The sequence below is a fragment of the Anser brachyrhynchus genome (assembly GCF_964034855.1).
Source record: "Anser brachyrhynchus genome assembly, chromosome: 7".
Lineage (NCBI taxonomy): Eukaryota > Metazoa > Chordata > Aves > Anseriformes > Anatidae > Anser > Anser brachyrhynchus.
Window position 1 is genome coordinate 41,601,160 of NC_137701.1, and position 25,567 is coordinate 41,626,726.

At 39.6% G+C, this 25,567-nt stretch overlaps 1 protein-coding gene across 13 annotated transcripts in view; it reads right to left on the minus strand.

Moving 5' to 3' along the window:
* The window catches only part of CCDC148 (coiled-coil domain containing 148), a 68,275-nt gene that overhangs the window by 42,330 nt on the left and 378 nt on the right, over positions 1-25,567 (minus strand). For 5 of the 13 annotated variants that reach the window (XM_080600046.1, XM_080600051.1, XM_080600045.1 and 2 more), the window contains exons 2-10: positions 10,756-12,461; positions 10,352-10,532; positions 9,876-9,953; positions 8,789-8,910; positions 4,490-4,593; positions 3,407-3,528; positions 3,078-3,241; positions 2,739-2,834; positions 2,473-2,654 (exon numbers count right to left, since the gene is read on the minus strand). In XM_080600046.1, coding sequence (XP_080456172.1) covers positions 2,473-2,654; positions 2,739-2,834; positions 3,078-3,241; positions 3,407-3,528; positions 4,490-4,593; positions 8,789-8,910; positions 9,876-9,953; positions 10,352-10,400 — 917 coding nt within the window. In that variant the 5' untranslated portion in view covers positions 10,401-10,532; positions 10,756-12,461. Of the gene's footprint in view, positions 1-2,472; positions 2,655-2,738; positions 2,835-3,077; positions 3,242-3,406; positions 3,529-4,489; positions 4,594-5,090; positions 8,747-8,788; positions 8,911-9,875; positions 9,954-10,351; positions 10,533-10,755; positions 12,462-24,168; positions 24,327-25,011; positions 25,172-25,567 lie in introns of those variants that run through there. The other 8 variants (XM_080600049.1, XM_080600050.1, XM_080600047.1 and 5 more) reach the window with 7 other exon arrangements.

The window sequence follows — 25,567 nt, forward strand, 5'->3', positions numbered from 1 at the left end:
CTTAGATTTTGTCAGCTGTTCATAGACAAACAGCTAAAAAAAAGCATTGTCCAGCCCAACACAATCCAGCCCAGCATGATCCATTCCAGCATATTCACAACCATAAAATGGACAGAATTACAAAATATCCTGCCTGATCAAATGCAAGACATTCCCTTACTTAAAACTCTTGTAAAATTCCAGAAAGGAAGACCTCACCTGAAAAGAATCTGAAAAGCACCAGCACATTTTAGACAAATATTTAAGTTAGCGTCATGCTGCTTCAGTGACAGGATATTGACAAACTTATACAAGGCTGAATGTACAACCAAATTTTAAATATACTACTTGCTTTTCTTATATACGTGTATATTTATATATATCATTCTGCTACTACAAAACACTTCATTATTTTGTTTCAGAACTGAAGCAGGGCGATTATCTTATATTCAACAGCCCTGAGGCAGCTGTTTCCTTTGAAACACTTACCCAGGGTTAATCCTCAGTTTTACACACCCTGCAAAATACAAACAACTTGGAAGAGAAGTTACCCTCTCTGCCCTATAATCTCCACATATCCTCTGCAATAGTTGGGACAACCTGAACTTGATGCACTGCTGTGTGGTTGAATCTGCAGACAGACTGCAACAATGCCACCAAGAGATATGTTAACTTCTCTATCAATTGAGTCATTGCTGGTTGTTCAGCAGGAACATCCTGTCAATAGACCCAAAAAGAGGGACCAGGTTTACTTGACTTAGTCATAATATTCCTTTCATTTGACGTTGGTGAAGATAGTGCTAAATATGTAGTACTCAATTCATCTTTCAGTTATTCAAATAATTCAGACATCCTTGGAAATTGTGGCAAAAATGTAACAGTGCTTAGAGAATCATTGACTATAACACATTGGTTACAAGTCCACAATTTGTGGGACAATTTCATCCCTGCCCCCCCGGAAAAAAAAAATTGTGTTTCAGCATCAATAAAATAAGTGGATCTGGATCGATCAAACATTCTAATCCTATTTCTTATGTTTCTAAAAGCAATAAACATTGTAGCATGTACTCTAGTAGGACTGAAAAACACACAAAGAACATAGCAGATCAGATTATCTTATTCTCATTTTTCTTCTTTAGATATTCTATGCACATTTCCATTTTTTTTGTTGCAGAAAGCCTGAACAGTTAAACAATGATATATGTATTAACCCAGTGCTTTTTTCTGTACATTCACACATATGATGACAGAGAAAGAATGACAGAAATAATCCTCAGATCCTTGGGGAAAAAGTTACGATTATGTTACTACATAATCATATTGTTCTACTGAGCAACTTCAAATTACAAGAACGAGTGAAAATCTATTGCAATTGTATTGTTATTTTCAGGTAGACAGCAATGAGATAACTGCAAAGATATCACAAGTGCTGCATTAGTCAGTAGGGTACAGTGGATACATAAGGTCAAAAATCTACATCACTCAATTTTTCACACTATTATCTGTTGGATCAAGGTTACCTTGATGAATTATAGAATCATTAAATCCTGTATCTTTGCAAACTCAAAATATTTCCATGCAAATTTTCCAAAACAAATGTAAAAAGTAAAAAAATTGTGTTTTATAAACCCCGTATCTCAAAAGTAAGCGATTCTACAAGAACAAAGCAAATTTTGCCTTTTGTATTGAAAACATTTTAATGTTGTGGATAAAATCATAGAAATCAAAATGAGCAATATGAGAAATAAAGATTTCAAGAACAGAAGGCAAACAAAAAGATCAAGATTTAGCTTTAAATTCCATACCCAAGACAATTGCTGATGATTCATTTATGATTTTATACCTTCCCATCTAATAATACTAGCATACACAGACCCAAATCAGGTAATTTGTCCCAGGCAGCCTACCTGCACACCCCTCTAGCAGGTTGGTGCCACTGCCATTTCCACCAGCTTTTCTTGAGCCACATTCCTCCCCTCTACCCCCATCTACATAATAATAAACTATTCTGAATCTACATACGGTTTCATATTTATTTGTGATGACAGTTACTGCAATGAACCAACATTCTTGAAGAGATTGGACCTGTTTATCAACTTTATAAATAAATACATTTAAGATCTCCCTCAGAAAGGCTGTACTTTTCTGACTTAAATTTGATAGTGTATCACACAGAAGGAATCACTTCTACCCCTATAAAAGTGTGTGAAGAGGACATTTGACACACATCAGATTGCTGGTTTTTAATTCACAAAACATTTCACTTATTATTTCAGATGAGTTCTTTAGAAAGGACTGCCTCAATCCTCACAGCTGTGCAAACAGTTACTGGCTTTAACCCCACAGAATTGGGCAGTGAGCCAACTATTTTCTGTACTGAATAAAATAGAACCAGCTATCATGGTAAGGGCAACTGCAGGATCTGTAGATTGTAAAATACTTTATAGTTTATTTTTTCCCCAGTAAAAGAAATCTAGAAACAGGTATCATTACCTATATATGACTTTTAGCTGTTGATCAACCTCTTGAAGCTTAGACCAGTATTCATTTGCAAGCTTACAGTACTCCTTGATAATTAAGTTCTTCAAATCTGGATAGGGGAACTCCAAAGATAGTAGAGCTGAAGGAACTTCATGGAAAAGTTTGTTTTTTTCTTCAGAAGAACGCACTAAAGCCTGTGATGAAAAATGCTACTCAGACTACTCTGCATTATATTTTTTCTCAGAAACTGTTAACTAAACTTACAAGGAAAAGCTTACTTTTCTTTTATAGGCTTCAAGCTCTCTTTCCACAGTCAGACTTTCAAGGTTAAGAAATTCCAGAATTGCTTCCTGTTGCTTCTTCACAAGTTCAATCTATTTCATGAAATACATTACTGTTACTTCGTATTGCTAGAATATGAAATTTCTTATTTGGAACAAAAAGCTTGATTTCCAGTTTCACACTGCTATGCTTTTACAGATTTTAGTGAAAAATTTGCAGTACCACAAATGCAAAGCTTACTGAATACTCTGAGTTATATTCTTAAAATATTGCTTTTAAATAAATAAAAATGCTAAAAAGACAATGATTAGAAACTGTTAAGCTAAAATACCAACCTGCTGTAACATGTCAACTGGATTGAACTTATATTTCAGACAAGAGTCTTCTGAGAGGTAATGCTGCATTTCAGACATCCAGAATTTCAATTTCTCTCTTAGTTGCCAGATAGGAGCTACAGTATTTGTTTGGTATGCATCCCATTCCTTTGATAATTTATGCTCTATATCCAAATGAAACATAAAGCTTTCTCAAACACACAGAGTATTATGTAGCACTATACTTCCTAAATCTAAAGCTGTCGTGACAGGCATTTAAAAACACAAACAAGTAATCAAGATAATTTTGACTATAATAAAGAACCAAGACATGAATTGAAAAGTCTTACCCAAGTCCCGTATATCCAAAAAAGAGTCATACTTATGACTTCCTTCATCAAGAACAATCTTTGCTTCTGCTTCTGCTTTTTCCCTGCAAGTTATTAATGAGGTTTTTTTGTTTGTTTGTTTGCTGTAATACAGAAGATTTAATTTCTTATTTATTAAATTGACAAGAACGATAAGCTTCAAATACTCTGATAATTGAGTAAAAAGAGATTCTCTGCCTGGGAATCTATTAAGGTCAGGCGTTTTACAGAAAAGTAGTAGGGAAGCCACCCTCTTTTGAGTAAAACATGCTGTTATTGATCTGCTGTACATGCAACACGTAAGCTAGTAGGCCTAGGACAACAAAGCTGTCTGCAGTTTGGTCAGGAAGTTACAAGTATTTCTGGAAAAAACAAAACAAAACATAAAAACACCTGCAGCAGGCCACCAAAAGTATTCTTTCCTGAAAATTCTGAGATAAGGTACATGCTTACATCATTCAAAAGAAGAGAAAACAGCTTCTGCAGCATGAACACAATAGAATAGAATAGTTCTGTCATAAGAGCCCTAGAAGGGTCAAGTCCAACTGCCTGACCACTTCAGGGCCAACCAAAAGTTAAAGTATATTATCAATGATGTTATTCAAATGTCTCTTGAATACTCTGTTCACCTTTAGCAATGAGAGGGTAATTCTGTTCTCATGAACAATATTAACGTTCCCTGTTATAACTGTAAACAACATATCTAGAGACACACTGACACTTAAAAGGATTAAAAAACATCTGAAAACTTCTGATACTCCTACAAATACAGGCTCTTCAGATTCTGATAGGTCAGCTAAACAGCTGGAGATCACGGTATGTGCCACTAAGTACATGCAGAACATCCACCCTGTTCTGCCCTCCTTTCTTCTGTTCTCTTTGCATCTACTGACCCCTTTCAATGCAAGCCACAAACTCTCCTGCCCTGCACAAAGATTTATCTTCGGTTAAGATATTTTAATGTTTATACTCCTAATGTCCCTTTAATCAAGTATGCCACACCAGAATCTCTGTCTGCTGATGTATTCCTTTAATAATAACTAATTAAGATTCCTCAGGTCTTACCTGTTCTCACTCAGTCTTTTATGCTCTTGCCACCACACTTGGCGATGCTGTTTCAGCAGCATTTGCTCTTTGTTAATTTTTGAAATTTGTTCTGTTTTTTTAATCTGCAGGAAAATAAATGCTTATAAGTATTTTCAAGTATTTTCAATACCTTTATCAAATGCCTTCATGTCAAAATTTAACTACAGAATGGTGAACCTAAAGGCTCTTTGCACAACTGTTTTTTCTGAAGAACAATGGGTTGAAATGTAATGAATTTCCATGAAAAAAAAATATTCTACTTCAAATCACAATTAAAATGAAAACTAGGAAATGGACTGTATTTTTTTCTTCCTTTTTCTCCTTTTCTTTTCCATCCCTGTTTCTGAGGTGATAGAGGGGAGATTAGTAAGAGAAATAAAAATAAACTCTTACAGGTGGGAAGATGAAAGAGTAAAAATGTTTCTTTCAAGAAAAAGAATTTCAAAAATTGATTACTGAAAACAGGGTGCTTTCCCAAAATCTATCCATTTAAAGATACTCTGAAATTGTCTGATGGCTTCACAAAGACATTGTTTCCAACTTCAGTTAATAATAGGAAGACAAAGATAGATGGAGTTACCTCTTAAACTAGAAGAAAAGCCATAAAGGCTGATGGAATAGCAGCCAGATGATTCTGGCCAATCAACAATGAAGGAAGAAGGAAAAGAAGTCTGTGGCTGCTGTGGCTGCCAGAAGCCCCTGAGCTAGGTCAGTTTTATTTTATCCTCCTGCCATCATGACTGTTTCCTGCCTCTCAGTGACTAATCAGGACAAAGCATGATTTTCAGCTCAGCAAACATTTGCTCCTCTCCTGCTACTTTTCTTGCTGCCCAGCCACAGCCTTCCTCTTTACCACCTGACCCCATCCCTCCCCAGCCAACTACTTCTAGTTGCAAAACCCCCCTCTGTTTCCAGAGGCCCCCATAATTTACCACCTATTGTTATTTTTATTATTTTTTAATTCCTCCTCCCCAAACCTTCCTTTATGCTATAACTTTCTACTGCAGAACGGTAGTGAGCAAGGAAAAAAAATTGGAAACTCTTGTCCCAGTTCATAACAAGGAGTAAGGAATAAAGATCTCACTCCACATCTAGCCCAGGAAAGAAACACCATTATGAGACATAACTGCTAATTTTTCATTTGTCTCAGGTGGAACTAATTCACTCTTAAAAATGCTTAGTCAATGTTCCTGCATAGTGAAAGCTGGACAAAGCCACACACTGCCCCCTCTGCCTTCACACGCACAAGGACAAGGACTGCAAAACCCCTGAAAGGCCACATCTCCGCTCCCTCTGCCTGCTGGGTGGGAGACACCAGCAGGCTTCCCAAAGAAGGGAGCTGTGAAGCATTCCCGTACAGCTCTCTTCCACAAGTACTTTTCTTCCTTAAGCGGACAACAATTGATTTGTCATTTGCTTATGTGGTTCCACATCCACGGAGAGGTAACCCAGCACTTCAGAACTTGGATTACCTGAATCAGCACCACCAACAAAAACAAACAGGTGGGAACACATTTTATTCTCTGTGGAGCTTTCAGCACACGTATTTTATTACTTACTCAGTTGGAAAACACTTGAAAAAAGGTGAAATACCAAAAGACAAATGATGAAAAATTAGTTTCAAAGGAACAAACCATTTAGTGAACAGCTGGAGGAGCGCTTGGATGAGCTACAGTCTTCCCATACCTTTGGGTTTGCTATTTAATGAGCTTGTTCACAAAAATATCCCATGTTTCCCCTGTTGAATTGTAGGTAATGGAAGCAATCAGAAGCCCTCCCTCAGAATGGCACAAAATTAAAAAACAAAAATAAAAAAGGAATCCATCAACTCTCCAATCTTTTACATAAGTGACACTGACAAGCCAGGTAATACATATTCATAGAGGAGACACTGGCAAGCAAGACAGAAGGACACTCAAGCACAAATCTCTGAACAGCTCCCTCAAGTTAACAGGACTTTCTAGCTTCTGTTTAGGACCGGTTCTACGCGTGGAGGTCTGATATTTGTCAAAGACGCTGTACGAGCTCCCCACCACCACGAGATCTCAGAGCTCACAACACCCAGACTGCCGGTTGCGTGCCGGCACGCGGCAGCTGGGCAAGCTTACTGGAAGCGCAGCGCAGCCACGCAGCGGGGGCGAGCCGCAGGCCACGGCTGCTGAGATCGGCTCCGCTCCAGGCGCGCACCACAAAGACCTCGGAATGGCTCCACACCGCACCGAGGCCCACCAGGACCCAACAGTTTCGTTGTCATGGCACATGAAAGCTAAACCGTTTGTCAAACATGCACTTCTGAGGTAAACGAGCTGTGTTTGTACGCTGAACCTAAGCTAATAAACCAGCCCAAATCCAGCTTCGCTGGCTGCATCAACGGCCCGGCTAAACTACCACCCCGATAAAAGCATTCCCAGGCAACTGGGAGCCGACATGACAGAGTGAGGGGGTCTCATACAGTAATTCTGCTTTGAAATGTGACCCAAAGAAGCGACGCCTTGATCAGCAGACTAACATCCTATCTGATTAAAGTAAAAATCTTCCTTGAAAACGTACTTTGTCACAGTATCATTGTGTCAGTATAAAACCTATAAAGCTTTGGAAGAATAGAATGTCACTTTTATAAAGTCTCTTTTCAAAGCTGTGGCGTACATTACTGATTTTAGTATGATGTTAAAATAAGAATGGGGAAAATTTTGAAGAAAAAAGGGTAAGAATATATGAATATATTCTCCCTATAATTTTTATTATTATTTTTTTTTAGCAGGGAATACAACAAACAAGAAATATGCAGACATAAAACAGCAGTCTGCATTTTTGCATTCACTTTCCCAAAGGTAGTTTAAAGCTCAAGAAATTGCAACTGATTCACGTGTGAGAGGTTTATCTGCTGACAGTTCTGGTATCAAGTTGTCACATTCCATCTACCTGTTACATAGACATATATTAACGTAAGCAAGTTTGATCAATGCTTTCTCTTAAAATACTTGAAGATAGACTCCTTTAGGTTTCCTTATGAGGGTATTATTTCCTGTATTATTCAACTTTTTTTTTTGTTTTGTTTTGTTTTTTTAGGTACTATAATGATGAAGGTCATATGCAGTATTCAAGAGTTAGCTATATCTTAACCTTTCTAATTTAGTCTTCACATTTTCTCTATTATTTGGTCCTTCTTCTACAAAGGTAGAACTCCGTCATAACCTGTTTGGTATATGCCTAATGTAAAGATTGTAATGAGGCTGTCTGGAGAATTACCAGTGTTCATCCTGTCCTCCCCCATATTTAAAAACTGGCTGCATTTTTAATTTACTTACTCGGTTTTACAAATTCTTTTCTTCACATTTTATTCTAATTAACTTGTACATAACTGAAGACTTTGGGTCTATCATTGTCAAAAATGTTTCCTTCCCTGTAACCCCATTCTTAATACACCAAACCACCTTGCTATTTTCAACTTGTATGGTATCACCCACTGTGGTTTTATTATCCATCACTGATGGATTTATTAAATGTCTCTGAGATCAGACTTACAAAAAAAATTAGCATGTGAAATTACATCACTGGATGAGTGCTTAGTCTTTGGCGCTTACTCTGGATACTGGATTTGGTACTTAGTCTTCTCTCCAGTTTGACAGCACAGAATTTTGTCTTCAGTTCTGCTTGTCACCCTGCTTTGTCAACACATTATAAAACATCATTCCTAACAAAAGCAGCGGTAAAGCTTTCATTGAACTTTATTAGTATTAAGTTAATTAAATTAAAACTACCTCTTATTTACTATTTGGAACATACTGCAGCTATTTACACCTTTCTGTCCAGCTCTAAATTTACATTATGTGGCTATAAAATTCTTTATTTCCTTCTCAAGCTCTACTTCAGTTTGACTTTTGGAAATCTTCACTTCATGTCTATATTTTTGGTTTAATTTCTTTCCAGAGCAATCCCCCTTCATTCCCATAAGTTCTTCATTATCCCCACTATTTTGAGCTGGTTATCTAATGAGTCTGGATGAATTTCCTCTAAGCACTCAAATATAAATGTCTCCTGTCTTTTTGGGAAGCAGATTCCATGTATTTTGCATCCCTGATTCCAAGAAATTTCATAATTCAACATTGAAGTTTCCAAGTCATAGTAATGGTGTTATAAACTTGCATCTTTTGCCCATCGGGAACACTGTTAAAACAATTTGTTATTCCTATTCATTGTCAGATTCTTTGAGGGCAGTGAAAAAATGTGATCATTGTACTTAAAAAAAAATTGCTATTAGAAATAAAAAACACGTACCTTTAATTGAATTTTTGCTGATGCCATTTTTTCTGTTGCAGCAAGTTCATACAGATGTTTGTAGTCAGTGGGTTTATACTTCTGGATGCATAGGCCATTTTTCATAGAAGTCACCAGATTTTCTAGTTATCACAAACATTTACAGTCATGTCAAATTCAAGAAATACTTTAAGTATGAGCCATAAAATGAAAGCATTATGCATAGAATTTAGAAACAGTATAATAAAAACATTAACTGTTTCCATAACAAGGATTTGAGATGCTGAATAAGAATTTGAAACAAACTTAAGCTAGTAGAAGTCATCAAGGTCTCTTCATGCAAGATTAATTCAATGCAAACTTTACATTTATATTACAGGTAATGTGTTTGATGTGTCTTTTATTTTAAAGATATAAATAAATATTATATATCTTGTATGTATATATTTTTGGGTGTACACATACACATAAATCCATATTAATAAAAAATAAGCTTAGGTAGATATGATTTCAAAATATCTTTTCACTATATTCTGTAACAAAAATTGGCTAAAGCCTAAGATACAATTATATTGGTCAACAAAAATACTTGAACATTTGCCCAAGCACTGTAAGCATACATATCCCCAGTAATATATCATGTAAGCTAGGATGCTTATGGGGACAAAGAATGAGACTTTTCTTTCCATCTCTTTTTAGGTACCTTTAACAGTGAAACTTGCCATTAGATATTAGGTTTTTTTTGTTTGTTTGTTTTTGTTTTTTGTTCTTTCTCCATTCACTAGTAAGCATGTAGTGTCTGGAAGCAGTATGTCTAATAAATGGTTTTGCAGAAGGATCCCATATAAAATGCTAAGGTAAGTCCTGCAAAGCTATCTCATGATCCTCCTTCAAGTCTCTCCTAAGGATTCTCATTTGCCACGTACCTGCAGAAAGCTTGACAAAATGATCCTAAAGTTGATGTTTAATTATGGAAAGATTTTTTGTGTTAAACATCAAAATACTACTGCAGCTTCCATATGCAACAATTAATTGCACAAAATATTTCAGAAATAGTTTTATTCTAGCAATCCAAAATAATTACATTTGAACACGATCACATACATACCTACATCACTAATCCTTTGAGGTGTAAACAATGTTCCATGGTCCGGTTCACACATTTTAGTTTTTATTTTTTTTATATCTGTTGAGAAGCAAACAGATATTTTGAGAATACCAACACTGTGAATGCAATCTAAACATACATATACAATGAATATGCATAGTTTTGCCGAGGAGAGAAGATATCTTGCTGAAAATGTGACTGGACGGAAATTCTATAAGTTCACCTTTCATTTTAAGGAAGATTTCACTTTTTTGTACTAAAAAAAAATCTCTTACATTGTTTAGCAGCTGATAAAAGGAAAACGAATTATTATTTCTTTGATGAATCTGCAATGCTGTCACATAGGAGGTCAATTTCCCTTGTGCTATTCACAATGTAACTATCATATTCGCCCAAATGTAAGGTAAGTTTTTTTAGCTGTTCTTTGATTTTTAGAAGTTAAGCCTGAAGAGATCTCTCTTGTTATAGTTACATACTTTGGTTTATATGTGGATCCCTGTATACTCCCTTTAAAAGTCTCTCCATTAGCACTTGGCAACCCAAGCCAGCTGTTTCTTCAACAAGGGCTTAATTCCTCACGAGCAGCCATGACAGGCAGCGTGTATCACGTATCCACAGCATCTTGGGATAAACCTGACATTTAAGGTGTAATAAGATCTACAACGAAGTTAAAAAACAAAACAACCTTAATGTCTGAAAAACATACTTTCACTTAGACACACAAGAGCACCATCACAGGTCTTACAAAGAATACATGCACACAATAGGTGGCCACAAGGTGTTTCCACAGAACTGCGCCAACAGCGGAGGAACGCCAGAAGGGGAGTCGCGTTTGACCGGTCCCCCCGCAGGCCCTCTCTCATTCCCAGCCCGACCTTACCCACGTTTCCTAGGCACAGAGCTCCATCCACTTAGGCACAGCTTTGGCATTTGTCTAGTCCCACAGCAAGTAGCAACATGGCAAATAGCTGACGTGCAAACTCTGTTCATTTGTGTTTTGTGGAGTTATTTTTCTGCTGTTCTAATGAGTTGAACCTGCTTATCCATACAAATCCCAAGGATGGCCCAATGCATCACGAAAAAGGGGAAGAACAGCAGCAGAAGCAACTGAAAGAGAACGACTGACAAAAAGCAATTGGTTTCAGTCAAGCCAAACTGCAAGACTGCAACCAAAGATAGTATCGTATGTTCCTGCGAGCTGTATTTCCTCCTGACAGCATTCTGCATTGCAGGATCATCAAAAACAGCTAAAGTGTAGAAATCTGATCTAGATGGACAAGTTTCTTTGAAGGAAGTTCCATTATTACTGCAAGAAAATGGTAAAGTGTAGCTGAAACAGTCTGTCATTCCAGTGGCTCAAAGCCAGTGTTTGATGTTTGATCTGTACATGTTTAGTTAACAATGCAAGTTAAAAAGCAAAGAAAAATCATGACCGCCAGGTTCTGTACATTGAATATTCACTGACCACTCCAAGTAGAAAATAATGAACTCACTGATGAAGTGTGACATTTCTCAATGCTTCTTGATTCAAATTCTTCAATGTTATTGAACACTATCCCTTGCACTAAACCAAAATCATCAGTCTAATGCCACCTGTCTTCACCCAAGAGTGACCATTCATCAACAACAACGGAACCTTTTTAAATTTGTTCTGAAAGAAAGCGATGGTATCAGCTGGTCAGAAGCTACACGCAAAGTCATCTGATCACAGAGGCTGGAATTAAAGACAGTTAAAAGTAAGTAAATATGAAAATACATTTGGGAGTTTGCTCCCCTTTTGAAAGATTAATGTGTCCTTTACAATCAGTAGTCAACTGCAAATAAATTTACAGTCCTACCCCAAAGTCTACACACTCCTCAATGAAAAAAGAAAGCAAATAAAATGAGTTGGCACATGCGTTTTTTTGATCTGATTTTCCCTCCTTAAAGCAATTATTTGGTTTTAACTTGTAACAATGTAACACTGCCAAATTCATCCAGACAAACGAGGTAGTTCTCCATAGCAGAAGCAACTTTGTTGGCCTATTTGTCATGATAATTTTTTATCTCTACACCAACTTATCTACATATAATTCTCTATCTGCGTATATGCTTCTGCATATGTACATACGTTGGAATTGATTTTTAAAAAAATCACATTTGCGCTGTCTGTAAATCCTCAAGGTAAAGATATAAAGAACACAGTAACATGGGAGTTGCACCTTCTGGTTTCAAGATGCCAAAGACAGTTTAAATGTTGCTTCCTTACTCTCTAAACAAATATATTGTTCTGCTGCTCCTTACAAAGGCCAACTATGCACAGGTTCATCTTTAATTCTTGGAAGAAATATAACTGGAACAAGAAATGCTCAACCACTAACACACAGATCTTTAAGCTATAGGCAGATCAATTCAAAAAGGCTTTTCAAGAAAATCATTTCCATTGCGGTTGTTTACAAATCTGTATATTATGACAATGGAAGTACTAAATTAAACATAATTCCTTAGATTTCCAGCCTCCAATATTTTCTTCCTGAGAGGAGGAGCAAGTAGACATCATCATCATCTTCATGAAGTTTTGTAATTTTTAAGATGGAACAGGGGGACCTAATTTAAAAAAAAAAAAAAAAAAAAAAAAGTGAAACCCTGGCATAATTTATTGTGAAATTCTGTAATACTCAGCATTTTCTGTAAACTCCAGCAGTTATGTGACACACAATCTTCCACTGAATTTATGGCTGCTAAAGCTGAACAGGAAAACTTAAAACAATAATAAGAGCTCAATAGTTACAAGATGTATAAGAAAACCTGAAGTTTTTTTACTCATCTTTTTAAGGCTTTCAGTGTCAATCACGAAACAAAAACAGTTTTTCTTTGCTTAATTTTACTGTTCCTTTGAAGAAGAAATTAACCACATACCTGACTTTAGAAAAAAAGGAAAAGCATCAAGATATACTGAAATTCTTTATTTTAAACCTGGTACTCCTGCTTTGATTGACCAGTCTAAGACAGACTTTCATATGCTTCTCTCTCAGCAAGATCATAGGTCATCACAGTTCCTAGCCTCATTCATGAGGATACTAATACTCAACAGTGCCTTGATATTACTATAACCCTACGTATATTGATACTGGCATAACAGCGAGGAATAACTGTCCCATGTCTCTTCTAATACCATCAGATGGACACTACATTTGCATAAAACCAAGAAAACAAGGGTGAGTAGTGAGTACCAACGCAAGGATTCTGTAGGAGTATGACCATGGTCGGGCAGAGCCACTTGACCTCCACAGATCAGCAGCATGATTTTGAAACAATGGCAAGCTGTTTAAAACAACGGCAACGTTTAAAAGAACAGCAAGTTCTCTTCAGAGATTTGGCATGCTGTGGCTAATATTGACATGGCAGTGTCGATTTCCTTAAGCAGAGGTATCAGCAAGGATACCATATTCAGAGATTCTGCAAACAGAAATAAATCTGCATTAGACCTGAAACAGATTGTCTGCAGGTGCTTTGTGGAACCGTTCTGACTTTTTAGATTTGTAACAGCCCAGTCACAGCAGCAGCTTTGGCCAAGTTGCCAGAATCCCTCAAATTGAAAGCAGCAAAATGTATCTACAAAGGGAAACACAGCAGGGGATAGTTTTAACTATAGACTAAGACATCGAAGTTCCTTACAACATCAAAATGAAAGATTTGTAACAAAGATTTGTAACAAAGCAAGACAGCTTTTCTTTGCCTGCTAGCTCTTGCAGTCCTCGGCATCCAATGCTTAAGTTAGAGAGGGAACTCAGTGCTATATACAAGTACAGCGGTACCAAACAAACAACCGACCCCAAGGGATTCCCTTACTTGGCTCTTTTCACAAGGTTAGTCCTTATAAAGAGCATTTAAGCCTCTGTCAGCAGTTTTACTGTCTGCAATCATCAGTATTACTGATGCTACTTTCTATTGATATGGGCAAGCTGCTATCAGGCAGCATTCTTACAGCATGCGGTGTCGGTGTCGTGTCGCATCAGTAGTCCGAGGAAATCCCTGCTGATCTCCATCGCCACAGCCAAGTGAAAAGAACTGTGATTCAGCAATTCCAGAGAACAAAATCTACTTCCATTTTTCATTCTTACAAGCATAAGCCATGGACAATCACATGTAGCAGAAACGTTTCCTACTTCCCCTGCATTCCCACTCTAGTTCACAAAAGCAATGCAAGTATTCGAGGGGACATTTTGCTTTTTAACAAGTGCTACTGGATTTTGTGTTTCAGCACATCTGACATTGCTGTTAAGCACGCTTCTCCCTTTGCACTTGAGGTGACAATCAGTTTTTTTTTTTTTTTTTTAATTTTTTAACCTTAAAAGAGTAGTTTCCTCTACCAGAACGTCTTCATGAAATTCTGAGATCTGTTAGTATTTTGTCTAGTTAGACTCTGTGTTTAAAAGGGAACGGAAATCAATTCAGAGTAAGGCTTGGTATATTTTCATCATAATAACAGCTTTACCAACACTGAATTATTTGTAGGTTTAAAGATAACAAATGTATTTCATATCTGTGGGTTAATTCTCAGGGTGCTTGCTCCATCCACCTCTACCCTGCAAGTCTCCTATAAGTTTCAGTTCAACTTTTGCACTGATAAACATCACAGATTACCCATACTTTACATTTCATGGTGAAAGTGATTAATTTTAGAGGTTTGCAGCTGCTTGAACAGAAATAAAGAGTTAGAGCTAATGAGTAAAAGTATTCCTTATATTTTGTCTGAAAAACAGGTATATGAAAAAAGAGGCAATCTAAAGAATTTAAAGAGTAAAAGTCTCAATTTCAGTAAGAATTCAGTGACTTAAAAATCTTCACCTTCACAGATTATGACAAAATAACTAATTCACATGCTTGTTTTCTAAAGTAGAGTTACTCAATAATTAGTACTTCTTTAAACAAGAGTAACTTCACTTTCCTGCAAGCTTTCTTGCTTGAATACTCAGAATGCATTTTCATTTTGGGAATAGGTTTGTCTCTGTGGGCTTTTTCATCAACCGGATTATTAACATACATAAAATGCAGCTTGGATCAAGAACGCTATCCAGGAACTTGGTTAATCTATTTACTATCTGTGACCAGAAAAATTAAGAAAAGATTCAATAAGGTTGACACCTTACCACTTAGCTGTTGTTCAGAACAGAGCTACAAGGAAATTTGGGTACCACTCACAAACGAGAAAAGAAGTTTCCCTTCCTTTAAACATTGCATCCCAGTGGTGAGGGATAAAAAGGCAGAAAGGAGGAAGGAAACTTAGATTTCTAATGCCTTTTCTGAAGCGCCTCCTAAGCGCCGAGCCATAAGGATTCCCACATATCCACACACATTAAGGGATAATGTTTTCTCTGAATGTTTTGGAGTACTGCCTACTGCTCACACCAAATACCCTAAAGTAAAATGAAATATATTGTGAGTATTTAATGCAAAACACTTCATCCAATAACTCAAATTCGAAAGAGAAAAAAAAAAGTCCATCTGGGTCGCCTTTCTCAGCTCTGCCCTGGGTTGGTGATGAAACAGAACAAGAAGAACTCCAGAAGTACCCCGGGGGCAGCAGCACTAGGAGGCACTGACTTGGTCTGCAGTGCCCATAAGGCTTTGACCCAAACAGGTAAGGCATGCTGTGCTAGCAAACCGATCCTGAGGGGTACCTACAAAACTGTGAATGCTTTCACAGAAAGCAGGTGTCACGTAACGGTGTCCTGCCGGGAACACGGCCGGGTGGCTGTGCGGCACTGTCCGGTGACCGCATCACTGGCGCCCGCGGAGCTGGCCAGCCCAGGGCGCCGCGCTCCCGCACCACAGACGGGCGCGAGCTCGACCCCAAGCTAGCAGTCGGCACAAGCCAACACCTTCCTCTGCTCGGCCTGTAATCTGCAACGTGCTCCAAAGCCTCCAGTCAAGGGCAAGCTTGCCTCCAAATACCTTAGATGCAATGAAGTTCAAGTGCAGATTTGTTTTCAAGATCACGCAAGGACAGGCTGAAAGCAGAGCAGCTGAGGTGCCCGAGCACCGCCTGGATCACCCACGGCTGACGTCGGCAGGGACCTCTGGGCCCACCTGGCCAGGCACAAGCAGGGGCACCCAGAGCAGGGTGCTTGGGACCACATCCAGGTGGCTTTTAGAGATCTCCAGGAAGGGAGATTACACGTCCCCCCGGGGCAGCTGTGCCAGGGCTCTGCCTCCTGCACAGCAGAGAGCTGCCCTAAGCGCACGTGGAGCTACGCCCTGTCGAGGTGCAAGCGAAAGGACTGGCCAGGAATCACGAGCATCAGCCGGGTCAGATTATGTTCTCAACGTGTCTCACGGATGACAAGCTTCTCCTAAGAAAAGGAACTATGCCCTTTTTGAAAACTAACAACGGACACTAGTAACCCTAGCAGCAGCATAGCTACCCCTCCGGTTTTATGTATCCCTTAGACCAATTGCCAATATCTCTTCTCTCTACTGAGATGTTTCTGTTTAACAAAACTTCACATACTCGCATTGGCTTCCATTCCTTTGGGAAGAAACAAGGAATGTATGTCTGAGGGAACAGAAGTTATGCAAAAAAAAAAAGTAAACAAAAAAAATCATAATGCTGGCGATTTTTCTGTAATTTTACTGTTTGATTAAATAAGAGCTTATTCCCTTGCAACCTATCTATTCCTCTCTTCTGTAATGATGTCATACAGTTGTATTTGATCTCAGACTTTCAACAGAAATTATTTTCTGATATCACAAATACAATGTTATGACCACTAAAACACTGGAAGTGAATATATTAAAATTATTTCAGAAAGGGCAGGATCTGTTTAAACCTGTATTTAATCTTCAGTAACTAGAAAATATACCAAGGAAAATGATAAAAGCAGTGCAAGTTACATTTATTTCTGCTTTAATGCAGATACATCTAAAAACCTCTTCAATGCTATAAAAGTTCATCTAAGCTTGAATTCAGATGCCCTGCTTCCAGGCTTTGTTCTAACTTCAATACAGCCTCTAGGCTGGAAGCCTTGATGCATCTTAGAAACAAAAAGTACAAAAGATGAAAGAGACATTGAAAAGAAGCCATCAGTACACAGAAAACTGTTCCCCAAGCCTGCCAAATCAGCCATGTCTACAACCAGCCATGACTAAAGCTTTTAGTAATAGCATAAAGCACAGGGTTTACCAATGCTCCGTTTCTGTTCTGGTTGATAATTTAGTATTTCACTACAATTCAGAACTCTCTAAGAGAATATGAATATGTCCTCTAAGAGAGAGATTATGCCTCCAATTCAACTGAACAACTTAAGCACATTCTTATCGTAATGCAAATACTCGCTTGTACCTAAAGTACATGACTTAAGCATATTTTAAAATATGGGAATAGCAAGCATTAAGACAAGATCCTGCTCTCTTTCATTTAAATAGAAATTAAACTCCACAAATGTTAGTCAGCACTTCTGGAGCAAGCAAAGCCTGCACATGCTGCTATTCGTGATGATTCATACTCAGCTAAGGTCCCAATTCCACAAGCATGAATACTCCCAGAGAATTTAACCATTGACTTTAAAGAAGCCGAGACTTCACCACCTCGATTCAACATGCCATTTACACACAGAAGTCTTTGCAGATTCAGACCATGAATGTCGATGTTTCTTATCGGCTAAAGTGCTGCTAATCAACAGAAAAGCAAAATTATTGTGGGGCTGGCATTTCCTGATCTGCACATGCTACTTAAAACAAAACATTTCAAGCGGGTTTTAAATCAGTCATGTTATTAAATGTACCAGTCAATAATAGGAAGCCATATCAACTTGACGCAAAACACAATTTAACAGCATAATCAATAACATTTTAATAGGTACACATTTTGTGTGAATGAAGGCTGCTTCACTTTGCAACAACAGGTGTTAGTATTTCAAGTCAATTACCAGTTAGCATACACAGTTAAAAATAAGACCCAGAAACAAACCGCTGACTTCATTTAAAACCTCGGGAGTCGATGGGAACTGCGGTTATGGACTAGGACAGATGTTTCCTTACAAATTCAGGAAAAAAAAAACAAACACAAGTCCCTTAATTTCAGTGCTCTCTCTTTCAAATGTCTGGTGATCTCTTAAATTCTAGAAAAACACCTCCACATTGCTCGGCTTCTGCATGTTTCCATTCAAAGGTGAGGAACGGTAACATGCAGGTATTTGAACTCTCTGATCCCAATTACTGTTAGGGAAAAGAGGCAGAGAATCACTCTTACTGTACAGGATGGAGTAAAAACCAAAAATAACCAGCTTTATCCTTTAATCAGACCCATTCTCTTCTGCTAGTTGAACTAACTACCTGAAAACGGCACCCATTCACAACGTCTTAATCTTAAAGATCTTGCAGCTGTCGATCCCTTCCCCAGAAAAAAAGCACACAGGACAATACTTTTATCATTCAGTGTCAAAACAGTCGCTAGAGAAGTCACGGAGTTTGACTATCATTCAAATCATCCTTCCCCAAGGAAAGCATTATGGATCTGTATGAAACTGACGCAGAGGACCGTGTCTCTTCTGGGAGTGTACGCTTCTAATACTTGCCTGTGGTATAATCTCATCGCTTCCCCATTAAGTCAAAAAGTGCAGAAAAGAAAGATCAGTTTGACTAAAATTTAAAGCAAGCAGCTCTGTGACACTGTAAGACAAAAAAAAAAAACAAACAACACTTGGTTTGTCAGTTTTTTGAATATCGACACTATTTCTTGGACTATTTTAATAGATCCAAGATAAAATAAACTTAAAGAACGCTTCATGGGATCCGGGGGAGGGAAGGAGACAACAACAATCATGTAAGAGGAAGTCAAATTTTTAAAAGTTGACAAGGGACATAGGAAGGGTAGGAAATGAAGTCATGTATGCCTGCCAGGCAGCTCGCAATCAAGCATGCCAGGTGGCATTTTGCAATGTTGCTTTGTTGTTTAACACATACAGGCCAAGTGCACCAAGTCAGCCAGCTGCAGACAGCACACCTGTCCGTTTCAAAGCTTAATTGAAAGTGGATTACCTCCACGCATAACGTCAAAGGTGTTAAAAATTAAACCATGTGCTTTAACATATTTAAAGATTTATTGGAAGATGCGAGTTTATCCCTAACAGTAGCCTACACGGTTCTCCATTATTCAGGAATCGACAGCACAGTAAAGGTACCGCAGGATTGACCTGACTCACAAGGCATGTCTGCTCATTCACTACCTGCGCTGGAAAGTAGGGTATTTGCAGTGGCGCGGCGAACAGCTCTGCAGCTCTGGCATTCTTCACATGAAACATGTAAATCCGCATTACTCATTTAGCACAACAGAAGTAGAGACACTGCAATAGAAAACTGTCATCATCGCTCCCAGCACTACAACACAGTGTCTTGGCGCTGCCTGACGCCTTTTTTCTATTAATGAAAAATAAAGTCAAAGCAGCATTTGAGGCACTATAAAGAGACAAATCAGTGAAACAAAATATTGCGATTTCATTATCTCTTAAGACCCATCAGTTTTGGAAACAAGCATTTCAGCCACCCACATGAAACTGATACAGTCTTATTTTTGTCTTAGGCCAGAAAACATTTGAGTCATATGAACAAAGATGTGAAACAGTACAGAGAACTTCAAAGAAAAAGTAACCTTCCTGCTTCGGATTTCTTCGCTTAAGAGCACTAATGGAATGATGTTCCTTGTCCAAAGTTTAACCTGCCTTCTAAGTGCTAAAACAAAGAAAATAAACCCTTTGTGCTTTTATGCAACTAGAACACTTAACTTTATTTCTTATACTTTTTTTTAATCACAATCACCTTGGTAACTTAGCAAAACGCATTCCAACAGTTGGCTCCTAGAGCCAGGCAAGGCACAGCACTTCAAACTGAACCTGTATGAAAACACTGAAGTTTTCAATTTCCACCATTTGAAAGATATTTCAAAACAGAGTCACATTATCCATACAGGTCATTCCAAATTACGCAAGAAAAAAAAATCTGTTTATTTGCATATAAGAGTCTTGGTGCCACTCTTCTTCCCATGCACTTAGATCTTCTCTTAAAGACTGCTCTGCAAGAGAACAATCATTCTAGTTTGGATCCGGAAGATCACATAGCTGCATGCGTAACTTAAACACACCAAAATAAGAGTTTTGTAAAATGTGGATCAGCATTATATGCTCTTGATACCACACAGTTACACGAGAGGCAGTAAACCATATTTCTAAGAGAGCTAGCATACACCAAATGTAGCAGAACAGCATGTCCTGTAAGTACCGTCACATTTACTAAGCCATCAGATATTAAAATAAATCAACACCAACTAATAGCAGAAGTTCAGCAGGAGACAGCTGAAGTAGCACCAAGTATGCAGAAATCATCAGTTCACTCAGGAAAAAAATTACTGACGACTGGATTTAAAAATTCTGTCCAAAGTATCTGGAGTACTGTGATTAAATCACAGCCCCATTGATCACCAGGTAAACCACCGATGCAATTTTGGCTCCAGTGCTGCAAAACGAACAGTTAGAAAGATACCATTTTCAGAGTCACAACAGTTTTATTTTCATTAACTACCTAAAGCCCAAATTATCGGGAAGGAAACAGGAGTCCAATTCTTTGTTTTACGGAATGAAACAGGTGATTTTAAGTTGTCCTCACCTTTTGCCACATGCTCCTGTCTTTGCTCTTGCCTTTTGTGGAGTATTTTAAGTTTAAGAATTTCCACCTACTCCCTTTTCATGCTAGCTTTGTTACTGCTATTTTTAATTCAAAAAAAAGAAATACGGAAAAGTTCACGGACCCACTGCTGGTGTCTTCCTCCCCACAGCTCTGCTGACAGACCAATCTGTGTAAACATTTCTTAAATGACTTCAGGTAGAAGCCAACTGGCTTCGTTCACACAGCGAGTATAAGGGTACAGCAAGAACATATGGTGTTTGATTAAGTCCCACTCCTCCTTAGGCAGAGATACTTTTTCTTGTACACCAACAGAAACCACAGTTCTCTCAGCTGTGATGATTCACACATTTATGGTCATACTCACAAGCAGTTCAGCAGCAGCCCTCTCCATGTTTAACAGTCTGCTTCACAAGCCAAGCTGAAGGTGAAGACACACAAACAGGGCTAAGAGCCACTGCGGGGAGGAGGGCGAGGAAGCAGGACCTTGCAAGTTAGCGCTGGCACCACAGACGGCATCACCTTACCTTTACCTAGCCTAGCAGATTTTTGCCTGACACTAGGATAGCTCAAGTCAGAGAAGTAGATTTGTCTGCAGCCTAAGAGACAGCAAGACAGAGGGACAGATAATCCATGTGATTTAGAAGCCACTGCAGCTTATTTTGTCAGAAAGATCGGAAACACATTGCGCAGCTTCTGCCATTTCTGCTATGCCAACTTTGCAGAGTTTTGTGCAGGGAAGCATTTGGCACACCCTCACTTTATATTAATGTATAATGTTGTCAGATATCACACAAAAAAACAAACAAACATGTTTTTCAGAAAGGTTCTTATCTACAACCCTTGGAAAAGTAGAGTCCATAAATAAAAATAAATCTTTTTGCATATGTATCTTTTGCTACCCCTTTATTCATAAGGATCTCTACATTTGCCTGAAGTTCTGCATCCCTAGATTGACAAAGTAGATTACAGTTTGGTAAATTTCTCAACACTTTTTCCAGGCCACAAATACAGCCTAGTTCTATCCTGGGCAGCTTAAGAATCGTTGCAGTCAGCAGGAACTGCAAAGTATCTTCGCAGGCCTTCACCTGTCCTTGGGCAGACACTGGTAACTCAGCTCTCCAGAGCTGTTGGTTTTTTGTTTTTCCTTTTGTTGTTGTTGTTTGTTTTTTTAAATAGGTTGCTAGTTTCCACAGAAATTACTTACAAGCTCAGGACATGAAAACGCAGAGAACAGAGTGGCTGCTAATCATTTCCTTTACAAGGCCCCCCCCCAGCTTCTCTTTGCACCCCCTGGCCACATCTTCTGTTGGCTGCGGCTGAGCTGCTGCTCCGTCACGAGCAGCCCCGACTTCCAGGTGCGCGTGCGATGAAGCCCGATCCCCCAGGTTGCTAGCTTCAGCAGCAAAGCTTACGTGAGGACTCCCCTTCACTGGGCACTTCTTCCCCGCTGCCCACTGCCGCGCGCTGCTCCCCCGCAGTGCCATCAGAACCACCCACAGCGCCGGGCTGCGAGCTGGGTCGGTTATGTTCATACAGGAGCCTTCCGTCTTGCCGAGGAAAGGTTACTTTTCCTAAACCTGAATCAACTTGGCAACTGTGTTTATACTGTGGTCCAGCAAGCTGGCGTTCCGCAAACCTCACTTTTGCTGAAAGAGGTGCCCAGGGCAGAAGATCCCGCATCACTACCAAAGGGCAGGTCCCCGTTCCCTCTGCATATGGCCGCGTGCAGATAGCGCAGTGCGGGCATTAAAGGCAAGAACAGTGAGCTGGATCAGGAAATTGAAGAAAAAAATCTATGTTGTGGGGACGTTTCTGGGAAAACTGGATCAATTTTGTATGCTAGCTCACTGCATAGTTGCACAATCTTCTCTGCTGGCACAAGGAAAGCTGGAGAGGTATCGTGACAGGGTAGCACTGTCCCTTTCCACTGCAGCCAGACTGACTGCAGTCTGGGGCTGTGCACTCAGCAGCTTGGTGATTGTGCTGAGCACTTTGAAGCATCAGGTATGAACATTTGATTCTAGATTCTGCAAAGCCATGAAAGAGGAAAGAAAATAAAAAAGGTAGAAATGCAAATAAACAGGTAGCTTCCAAACAGTTTTCCCTGTTTTTAAAAAATTATTTTTAAACAGGAAGGGTGAAATCTTTACTGACAGTAGAGCAATAATTTTATATGCCACCATCTGAAACAGTATTTTTGTAAAAACTCTCACTGAAACAGCAAAATGTCACTCCACTACTTCTTCAGAAATACATCTTCTATTAGCTGCCACAATTCAATAACAAAAAAGCATGGGAACATTTACTGCTTTTTAAACCAAATGAAATTACAGTTTACAAATTACCCAAAGTCAATTGTATCATGATTGACTGAGTTGCTGTGACATCAACACAATGGCTTGCAGTAACTTTTGAAATCAAATTGTAGGTTTTAATGATGGGGGGAAAAACCCACACATCTAAATGATTTCCCTTGTGAATGCTAAACAGCTGCTCATTTGTTCAGTTAGCCTGCCATGAGCATTACTCTCTCCTCCAGTTATTTTCTTCCAAACCTTTGTAATTTCGGCATCTGTAAGAGATTACAGATAAACAGGTTCCAGAAAAAAAAAAAAAGGACAAAGACAACACTGTTTTTGTGAGCGATATTATGTTTATAATCCCACATTTGTAAGGAGCAAGCCTTCTGTGTCAACAGTTCCCACTCTTTAACCACAGACACAGTTCCTGTGTGGTTACATCAAATGAGAAAACCTAGGCAATCTTGCAAACAGTGAAACAATCACTAAAATTAAAGATTGTCACAACAGTGCTTCTGCAAGGACTGAACATCTGCAGAATAAAAAAACCTCCAAGCTGGATTAAGTTCGGGATAGATTAAATGAAGCAGAAAAACATATTCACGACTTGGAAGACTGAAGAAGCACATAAGCAGCAAAATAACCAGCAAATACCCGTTAACTAAGCGGCATGTCTAAAAAGCTGGAAAACAAGTACAATCCTTTTAAGAGATCAGATTTAAGGCTCAGAAAAAAAAAAAGGAAGATTCAGAAGGAAAAGATGCCATTAGACTCTTTATAAGATTTGCAAACATAATGGAATCAGTGCCTTCCAGATGACACTAAGAATGAAAAGAAAAAGATATCTTACTTTCAAGTCACATCCTGAAGAAGATGAATAAAGAGAAACAGTACTTGTTTATTGTTGATCCCAAAATTGATATAAGAGTTTAAACAAGTATTTGATAAAGCCTACTATTAGCTAATGGAATAGGAAATCAGAAGAATCAGTACACTATGCAGCTCTTTGTGTTGGCAAGATGAAACAGGTTGCCTTTCCACAACACATTTTGTCCCTACTGGGCTTGGGACAGTAATAAATGGGTGGGAATTGATGACCTGTGGTACACAGCAGCCAAGTTAGATAATGTACTGGCTGCTCTGGGTGCCAAAACAAATAAGAAAAGCTATGACTGTATGACTAATACCAGTTAGAATGAAATTGCTGTTCTTCACCGGTAGTCATTTAATGTATTTGCAAATCTGACAGGACCTCAAGATATTATTTTTTAATTCTCCATACTTCTATCATGCCAAAACAAACTGGCTCAAGATCACTTTCTCATTCTTACCATTATTTCTTGCTCCCTCCCATCTTGCCCTAGCCGCTGACTCCCAAACACGGAGAGAGCTTGCAGTGCACTGGCTCTGCGGGGATGCAGGGCGCGTGGAACGGCCTGTTCCGAATAACGCTGATGGTTGCAGCTGTCCACCTGGAGCCACCCAGAAGCTGAAAGGCCAAGAGATGGCATTACGCCACCTTTCATAGCCTGCCAGTGGACTGTGCCTTCCGTATTCACAATAATGCTCAGAAATGGCTCAGTTTGCCAGGGGAGGCCAGTAAGCTTCTTTGTTTTCTACAAGCTGTTATGTGCAGAAGCTAGGCCAACGTAGCAACATCCAAATTATGGGTTAAAACCAGTTTAGACTGATTGGAAGATGATTTAATGAATCCAGTACACCTCTGGTACAGGCAGCCTTACAACTAATGTAAGTCATTGCTCCCACAGGTTCTGTGCTTTCTCCTCCCTTTATTCTAGGTCCATTTCTTCTGACCTCACATTTTGTATTTCCTGTTCTCGTGCTCACCCCTCTGCTTTGACCCTTCCTCTCAGCGCTTGCCTTATTTCACCCTCGTTATTCTTTGTTCTACTACATTTTGCCTATTATTCCTTGGGACTCCTGCTCCCCATTCCTAGAAGGAGGCGACTATTCTGGCTTGGTAACTTTTTATATCCATTTAACGCAATGCAAATAACGACGCTTTTCAGGGCAGCAGGGAATCAAGACTTCTGTTTACACATGCCAAGCGTTTTCCCTTTGGCACATGCCCATACTGTAGCAGTACCTGCAGCACGAGCCCACACAAACGACAACCAATATTACAGGGATTAAGAGTTACACCAAACACCTACATAGTTTCCAGGGACAGCAGGTTACATTTCAAATGGGAAACCAGGGGAAATTCTAAGTTCGGCCTGACTTCCCACGTGCGGCCGTCCCCCTGCCTTTTACCTGCGGCTCCCTCCCGAAGAGGGGCCGCGGGCACTGCCCCACACGCAGCACCTGCACGGACTTACACCCCGTGGCAGCACGAAATGGCGCGCACCCCGCCCCCTCCGCAGCCGAGAACGGAGCTGGGTTCAGAAGAGCCCGCAGCGAACGCGCGCTGCCCCGGCTGGCAGGGCTGGTTTCGTGCGGGAGCCCTGCGCGGCCCCTGTCACCTCTGCAGGGCGGGCGCTGAGCAGGCCGGCCCCGGACACCAGCGCAGCCGCCCGAGAATCGCGCCCCAAACCCACGTCCGCCCACCGGGGAGCACGCGGAGCCCCCGGGGCGCTGGGCAAGCACCGGGCGGGGTTAAGGCAAGGCGGCACGGAGCGCCGCGCGGGGCAGGCTGCTGGGAGCGGGCGGCAGCGCTCGGGGCCGGCCGTTACCGCGGCACCGCCGTGCCGCCCGCCGGCGTTGGGGCCG